We start from the raw sequence: 9,192 nt of genomic DNA, 5'->3' as shown, positions 1-9,192 counted from the left end.
TAAATTATGGAGGGAACACTTCTCCAGCCTTCTGAATTGCAGTGAACGCACAACGTCAGGAGAAGGCGAACCCGATTCCCCAATCGATGACAATGGAGCAGACGTTTCATTTCCCGACCAGGAAGAATGGATTGCCGGCTGAGCTATTCAAACACGGCGGCGAAGAATTGATAAGGAGCATACATCATCTTCTTTGTAAAATATGGTCAGACGAAAGCATTCCCAACGATTAGAATTTAAGTATGCTATGCCCAATCCTCAAAAAAGGAGACCCCACAATCTGCGCCAGATATTCACCATGCGCCAAATCTTGGAAAAGACCCGTGAAAGGAGAATTGACACACAACACCTGTTCGTCGATTTCAAAGCTGCTTTCGACCGCACGAGAAGAAGCTGCCTTTATGCCGCGATGTCTGAATTTGGTATCCCCGCAAAACTAATACGGCTGTGTAAACTGACGTTGAGCAGCACCAAAAGCTCCGTCAAGATCGGGAAGGAGCTCTCCGAGCCGTTCGATACAAAACGAGGTTTTAGACAAGGCGACTCCCTATCGTGCGACTTCTCCAACCTGCTTTTGGAGGAAATAGTTCGAGCTGCAGTACTTAATCTAGCAGGTACCATCTTTTATAAGAGTGTACAGCTGCTGGCGTATGCCGATGATATTGATATCGTCACCACAATATCAGCCTGGAAATCTAAAGCAGGATAACTCTTGCCAACAGGTGCTACTTCGGACTGAGTAGGCAATAGAGAAGCAAAGTCCTCTCCCGACGAACAAAAACCAAATCACTGCTCCCGTCCTGCTATAGGGTGCAGAAGCTTGGACGATGACAACAACTGTTGAGTCGATGTTGCGAATTGTCGAGAGAAAAGTTCTGCGAAAGATTTATGGTCCTTTGCGCGGTGGCCACGGCGAACATCGCATTCGATGGCACGATGAGCTGTATGAGATATATGACGACATTGATATAGTTCAGCGAATTAAAAGGCAGCGGCTACGCTGGCTAGGTCTTGTTGTTCGAATGGACGAAAACACTCCAGCTCTGAAAGTACTAAGCGGTGTCTGCGCCAATTAAGAATAAGGAGAATTATTTAAATATAATAAATTAGAAATGTTCTCTGAAAATTTCAATTAAATAAGACGGATACTTTTCGAGTTATTCGATAGTTAGAAAAAATGCTCCGACGCTTTGGAACATTCACAGCAGCTACAGCTTTAAATAAATTGAGTGTAAAACTTCTGAAAACTATGTTTTTAAACTGGTAACAACTGTTAATTGTACATTTAGACGCTGGGCCATTCGGCTTTAGTGCCACTGTAAAAAGTCACAAACATACCGATGAAACTAATAGAAGCGTTTCTAAAAAAGTTTCAATCTGGCACTAAAATATCTATAAACGAAACTAGTTTTTGCCGGATTGATTTAGTTGAATTTCGAAGTATTAGTCACAGTCACCTCGCGGAACTTAAATTGGCACTGGATCAAAAGCAATTAATTTTAAAATTATTTTTTTCGTTTACAAATTTCTTTCGAATGAAGTCGAAACCTTTCAATCATTAATTACGTTTTACATTAAAAAAAAAAATAAGTTACTTGCAAAAACAAAAAGAAAAAATTTTGTTTCTATTTACTGTAGCACTTTTTCTCGATGCTGTAATTTTTTGTGATGAAGTTCTACATGGTTTTTTTTTGTCAGAAGCTCCTAATGAACTCGCTTTTGCAAAGATAATTTATGTTTGTACCGAAAAATTTGCTGCGTCAGCAGGGCCGTGGAAAAAATGACAATTTTGAGTGAAAAAATCTGGTTAAATTGAGTAAAAATAAGATTAACGCCACAAATTTTATCGTTACTGTCAAAATATTTTTATATGGGTCTGACCCATTTCTAAACAGCTGATATGCTTACCCATCGGTTTAATAGTAGTGATACTTTGATTTACTAAATGTAGTGGCCATTTTATTGGTGTTATTGAGTTGCGTAAAGGTTGGACCGCTTGCTGCTGTGGTGTTTGGTTTAAGGATTGTGGCGGCAACGAATTATTGTTACTCATTTGCTGTTGTTGTTGCTGTGTGTTATTACCACCAAGTATCATCCGTGGTAGAGTGGACGTGGGCTGTTGCATTTGATGTTGGTTGCTGGTTGGATTTATAAATGTATTTTGTGCCATGGCTTTATTTTGCTGCTGAACAGAGTTCAACATGTTATGGTGTAGAGTTGTTGGATTTGAGTTCGAATTATCTTTTTCAGCAGTCATCTTACGCAACACCGAGGTTGGTGTAAAAGCCAAAGGCGTAGGTGAGTTAATATGTCGGGTTGGTTGAGTTTGCTGTTGTGTTCCTGCAGTTTGCTGTTGCATGTTACTTGAAATTTGCATTTGCTGAATATTCTTTTGTTGCGTATCTACTTCATTTAATCCTAATGTAGTATTTGACTGTGGATAATTTTCTTGGCGTCGTCTAATTGAATCTTGTTGTTCCTCTATTTTTTTCTTTAGCGTAGCATTTGGCATGATGGTGTGTGTGTTAAATTGCATTTCTCGTTGGCTCGGAATGGCTTGGTGATTTGAAGCCGGATGTGGCATAAGTGAAATTCGTTCTCTTTGTCCAGGAACCATGACATTCTGAATTTGCTGCAAAACCTGCTGTTGCTGCGGCGGTTGGATCGGTGAATTACTGAGGCCTTGATGAAGGATTGATCCACTACTGTTACGTATAGCTGAGTTCTGTTGTTGATGTCCAATAGGTCCACAGCTCTGTTGATTGTGTGGAACATTGCTGTGCACTGTTGCCATCGTAGATGCGTCACGCAGAACTGTAGTAATGGCTTCTTTTATAGGCGGTGACATATTCGGGTTATTAAGTTGCTGTTCCAAAAAATTTATTGACACTACACCACGTTGTATACCTTGAAACAAATTCTGTTCTATACGCTTTTGAGGATGATTCCCTAACAATACAGTTAGTGGTATTGGCTGGGGCTGCGGCTGAGACAAAATATTAATTTCTTCATTGCTTTGATGCTGCTGATGATATCCCTGTGAAAGCAAAATCTTTTTCACCTCATCATTCTTAACAATTATTTGTTGTGACAGATTTGGAGCAGCTCCTGTTTGCATAATATTAAGCGGAGGTATCAGGTCAGATCGATGTTTTGGAGATATCAAAACATTTGACTGCAGATTGTGTGGTAGTACAAGCTGTTGTGTATGGATATGCTGCTGCTGTAGCTGTTTATTCCCAGTTCCTAGCTGTTCAAGCACCTTTTTAAATGCTTCAATTTCCGCAGCTTGAGGGTGTTCGGAGATTAACTGCTCATTTGCAATTAAAGGAATCATACCAAACACTCTTTCCTCATCTTTTTTGTTAGGTATATCGACATGGTGTGTCTCTGGTAAGACTTCATTTGTTGTATTCATGACACCCATACGCGCTTCCAGTTCCTCTACACTCGTGATAGCGGTCACTACACAATGAAGTTAAGAAAAGCATAAAAAAAATAAATAAAAGCGAGGACTGTACTTAAGGGGTTAAGTGTACTTAGAATTTTCAAAAAATCGTTCTTTTTCGTGCGATGTGTAATATCTCATATATGTAAATAATATGAGTTGGAAAGCAAATTGAGCCTGGAACTTTAAATGTGTTTTCTCTATGTTTAACTATGTTTTTAACCTGGTGAATGCCACAGTTCGAAATAGATTTCAATGATTTTTCTTACTTGAAAACTTGAAAAGCTATTGCCTGATCGAAGGACTTCATTATTTGCGATTTTTTTATAATCAATAAACTGTTGATATTTCACCAATGGAAATAAAATTCCTGAGGCCACCACTTTATTAATTTAAAAAAAGACAAGCCTCGGTCAGGCACTCGATTAACTACTTATAAAACTGATTGATTGAATATCCAAGAATTGGTGATGGTCATCGCAAGGAGCCTCGTTTGAAACTGGATCAACACACACAAATTACTTTTAAAATTGTTCAGGGGTGTTCCAGAATCCAATAGTTGTCGGAGTCGGGATTGAAACCGATGAAAAAATGTAGTAATGTCATGATTTCAGATAATATAGGTTTAAAGTTCTAAACAGACACTGTATCGGTTTTGGTGTCACGGAAACTATTTTTATCGGTCTTTTCATCAGCAACAAAGGCAGAATAACAATAAGAAATGTCATAATTATTGAGTGCGCCTTTATTCAGTCGATATTATATACAATTACGCGCAATAAAACAGAATCATCCTTACTACTATTTTTTCGTTCTATGTATAAAATAATATGAATGTGATTTTAATTCAACTAAAATAAATTGTTACTATTTACTTCATGTCAAGTGCTATCGGTAACAGTAAAAATATTGACAAAAAAAAAAAAAAATATTGCGAAAACAAAAGTAAAATAGATATTTAAAAAATTCGGAGAACAAAGCAAAAGAATAATAATATCTTACAATTTAAAACAAAATTTTACAGAAACCACCCTTTGGGGAAAATGTGCCAAAGAGATGCTTTCCTACAAGTCATCTTCATACCATTCTTGAAGAAATTTGTGCACCTAATTCTTGTTGAATGGCTGCAACGGTTTTAAACGGATCGCACAGTGACAATCATTCATTCATTCGTATTGATCGACTTGCGCAGTCTTTTTTGCGGTCTCAAGCTTTTTTTCCCAAAATTTTAGGCATTAAACACAAATTTTTGGAACATATTTAATATGTCTGCAATTTCTCTTTACGTGTGAGTCTTTTTTCGCAAATTTTTCTTCCTCCCTACAATATTTTGCTCGACCTATTTTCCTACATAAATGCATATTCCATACAAATATTCATTACACAGATATAATAAATTTAATATAGGCAGTATCAATATTTTTTGTTTATGAAATCACTTCGCTATTGATTCTATTATATTTTTCATTATACGCAAAGCACACTTTTACACTTTTTAAATTACAGTGAGCTGTCTAACTCCCCAATCCTTCCCTCTTTCCTATAAATGATTGCATTTGTTACTATGCAAAAGAGTTACTCCATAAATGAAAATGTTCAACAAAAAAAATTATACCGTTGCTTTTAAAGAAACCCACTGATTATATTTTATTGTCCGTTACTGTAAATCGGTAGAGTAAGAATGTATACCAACATACAAGTAAATGTAAACTAAATATTGGGTTCCACAATATACTTGATAAATTTTTATTCAAATTTCTGCCAAGTCGATATCTTTTTTAATTATATTAGGATATTACTTTTATAAAACTAGAAGATTTACGGAAGAAAATATTTAAATTGCCATTTTTTCAAACCTTTGACTACACTTAACCCCTTAATATTGTCAAATAACAAATATGTACCTTTTTGCGTTATAACAGAATCCGGTAAAGCTGGGAGTTTGTTAAGAAATTCCATCAGAGTATTACTTTCATTTTTGGTGTCATTGCCAATTAAATCCATAGCTGTATTGTTTGCATTGCAATTTCCTAACTGTCCTTCGTTACCTACAGTTTTATTAGCGAACCAACGGCTAAATCGAGAGCTACCTATTACTGCATTCTCATTATTGGAATTGTCTCCACGCATTAACGAGTGTTTAAGCGGATCAAGATTAGGATTTAGGAAGACATCAAAATTGAACTCTGAATCTCTGGAAGTGTTCGACTTTTTTGAAATTTCTTCAGTTTCGAGCATAAAATCTGGAAGTGTCGCATCAAATGCTTCATCGCTTCGTCCTAATCGTTTAGCGTTCTTTTTGCTCTCACCATTGTCTTTTAACCCTTTACTTCCCTCTTCCTCACGCTGAGAATCTATGTTTTCAAAAGAAATTATATTGTTGCCGGATGGCAAAGTGCCTGGTGATAAAGTTAGGGTTTTATTGGCACCATTCTCTTGATCTAATAATAGATGTAATTGCTCTTTTGACTTCGTTCTAGACAAATTCAAAGTACTGCTCTCGCGAGATGATGAACTTTCACTTATTTTTCGCGACGAATTTGGAAAATGTGTGCGCTTAGTGGTACCAATACCTTCGTTAGAGCTTTCATTGTATTGGTCATCAATTTCTTCGAATCCACGCAATTCAATTGTATCATGTTGAGATGTTGGACCACTACTGAACCATTCAGGTTCTTCATTCCTATCATGATATTTCTGGTTCCGTCTATTACGATGAGATATAGAATGCTGATTTAAAGAAGAATCAGCACCATATATGTCTCGTCTAGTACCACCACCATGAGAATTTGGGGTCTGAGCATTGCTTACGAATTCATATTTATCTCGCACATTGTCATTGTCACCACCGCTACGTCGTTCCAAATGTCGTCGATCTGAGTATCCATTTCCAACCGAAGTTCGGTCTGAATACCGCCCCCCCCCTCGAGCCTGACCTAAATGATTTGGTGCTAATACCTCTTTATCTTGAATTGTGGCAGTGCTTAAGCTTTGGCCTTTATCTCTGTCTTGAGAAGCACGATAATCCCAGTTTACGTCGCGGGGTAGCAGACGGCCGCTTCCGATTCTACGTTCTTGAGCGATTCCACCGTTATTCTGGCTATACCTACATAAGCCTAGAGATATGGGTGATGATAGTCGTCTACTGTCAGACTGAAGTTCTTGTTCTTTGTCCCGCTCGCGGTCTTGCTCTGTAAGAGAGAAAAATATTACGTTCAGAAATTAAGGGTTAAAAAATAACTCATAGCACTCAATTTGGGAAAACTTTAAAATAACGTAAATTTTTTCAAATCCATTACAAATACAAATTTGCCAAGAAAATTTAATATATGAACAGTCGCATGTGAAAAACTTATAGTTACTACAAGTAACGAAAGAAAAAAGTAGGGAACATTTTTGCACACAAATATTTTACCAAATTGGTGAAATTTTTAAAGCTGCTCTCCTATGCAGGAGTCTGTGTTCATATATTGTTATGGTTGCATTTCATATTTTACAATATTTACAAGACATAGAATTTGAAGGTGAAAATAATATTAAACATTTCTGTAAGAACTCATAGGAGTTAATTCAATATTTCAATGAACAACATTGGGTGAGAGCACCTTATAATTTACTTTGACTGAGTGTTTTGCATACGAGTTCCGCAAATAAGTTTTAGCCATATCAAAAGCTGCTTTTGGAAAAATAACGTATGATTCGTCTTATGACAATAGTATTTATTTGTCTTCTTAATATTACTCATCTGACACACTATTCACTGTGACTACAACCTGGACACTAATAGTTCATATTTCAGACTTAAAAAAAAAAAGTACGCAATATTTAAAAAAAAAGTACGCAATATTTAAAAAAAAAAAGTACGCAATATTTAAAAAAGAAGTACGCAATATTTAAAAAAAAGTACGCAATATTTAAAAAAAAAAGTACGCAATATTTGAAAAAAAAGTACGCAATATTTAAAAAAAAAAGTACGCAATATTTAAAAAAAAAAAGTACGCAATATTTAAAAAAAAAAAGTACGCAATATTTAAAAAAGAAGTACGCAATATTTAAAAAAAAAGTACGCAATATTTAAAAAAAAAAGTACGCAATATTAAAAAAAAAAAGTACGCAATAATTAAAAAAAAAACTTTATTTGAGTTTTTGCATACCTAAAAGTTTTCTCTGAGGTGATATAAACATTTTAGGGTCATTTCCAGTGATCGGACCGCCGCTACTTCCGCGTTGACGATAATCGTATAATTGATCCTTGTTTCGTTGACGCATATTCCCGTTATTTACACCGGAAATATTACTGTAAAATAAACCATCTTTGACTTCTGTTGGCGTTTGCGAACGTGTATCGACGGGAGAATTGGGACCATAAGAGGAATTTCCACTGCTCGATAAATTTTGTGATCCCACAATAGCACCATTACTAGAAGGTGCAGAAGAAGCAGCAATACGTCTTTTAGCAAACGCTGGCATAAGATGTGATGAAGAAATGCTGCGATGATCTATATACGTCTTATGAAGATTGTGATAAGAAGTAGTATGTTGCGAAGAATTCGAAATGTTTAATGTAGTTTCACGACTTCCAGGAGAACGTTGTGCTCGTACATTCAAATTCCCCGATGATAATTGTGCTGTATGGTTAGCGACATATGCGTTGCTAGATACGGCGGTTCCTTCGTTATTGGAACCTGCATTATTTTGGAGACAGTTGCCACTGGCATTAAACTTCCAAACACCAAGCGATTGCAATTCAGCTCTTAGGTCATATTCAGGTCGGCGACGAGAATTTGTTTCGTTGCGAAGATCGAAGAGTTTCGATCTACTATAACGCATTATATTATCACAGTTAGAAGCTGTGGTGTTACTAATATTGGAAATTCCGTCCGGTAACTGGTAATAATATAGTTTAAGCGGACTTTGACATTTAATAGTCATGTCCAACGTCGGAACCGGTGAAGTACTCATCACCAAATATTATCAATTTAAATATGAATACAATTCGTCGCCAACTTATTGAATGATGATACTTTTTAATAAATATGTAAATTTTAAGTTGATTATTTTAAATTCAATTAGTATATATGTAGTTCTAAACAGAACATTATTTAACCGCTTGTAAAATTGTATATTCACACAATATTTGAAGTTGTTCTTTGATATAGTAATATCTTGACAGTATAAATCATTATATTACACTATTACCACTTGATTTTACAGATGAAATTAAGTACTCTTTTACTATTAATGCTAATCTCTTTGGCTCAAGATAACGTTAAACAAAATCACGTCAATGTTCGTAAGAAAGCAAAATAATGCAGATATTTGATAATTTCTACCAAGAGCTAATTTTCCAATTCATGCTTGAAGATTTGGCATAAATCGAAACTTGGCAGAGAAATAAAATTTTTTTAATGCTTGAGGTAAAAAGCTACAAATGCATAAAAATTCTGATTTTTTAAAATAACTTCGTTACTCACAAAGCCAAAGTAAAAGCTATACACGAAATAAAAAAAGAGTAATGCACCACCTTGATACTCTCCTAATATTGCCATCTCTACCAAATATGTGTATAAGAGAACAATATAAAACATCGGCAATTATATGTACTAAAACTATGCAACTATTCGTATTCAATTTATATTTGGAGATTAATTTTTAAGAAATAATAAGCAATCCTTTTGAAAAACTAAATGATAAATTGACTTTCATATCGTTTATTACAAAATCTGGTGAAACATTCAGTAATA

The 9,192-nt window shown here is 35.4% G+C and overlaps 1 protein-coding gene across 1 annotated transcript in view; it reads right to left on the bottom strand.

Moving 5' to 3' along the window:
• The window catches only part of LOC108975406 (protein PF14_0175), a 13,183-nt gene extending 4,310 nt beyond the window's left edge, over positions 1-8,873 (bottom strand). The window contains exons 1-3 of the mRNA XM_018943876.1: positions 7,603-8,873; positions 5,353-6,639; positions 1,909-3,465 (exon numbers count right to left, since the gene is read on the bottom strand). Coding sequence (XP_018799421.1) covers positions 1,909-3,465; positions 5,353-6,639; positions 7,603-8,410 — 3,652 coding nt within the window. The 5' untranslated portion in view covers positions 8,411-8,873. The remainder of the gene's footprint in view (positions 1-1,908; positions 3,466-5,352; positions 6,640-7,602) is intronic.
• Positions 8,874-9,192: the final 319 nt, after the last annotated feature.

Source organism: Bactrocera latifrons, unplaced genomic scaffold (genome assembly GCF_001853355.1).
Source record: "Bactrocera latifrons isolate USDA-ARS-PBARC rearing strain unplaced genomic scaffold, ASM185335v1 scaffold_641, whole genome shotgun sequence".
NCBI classification, from domain to species: Eukaryota; Metazoa; Arthropoda; class Insecta; order Diptera; family Tephritidae; genus Bactrocera; species Bactrocera latifrons.
Note: the sequence above shows the minus strand (reverse complement) of the source record. Positions and strands in the feature narration are given on the sequence as shown.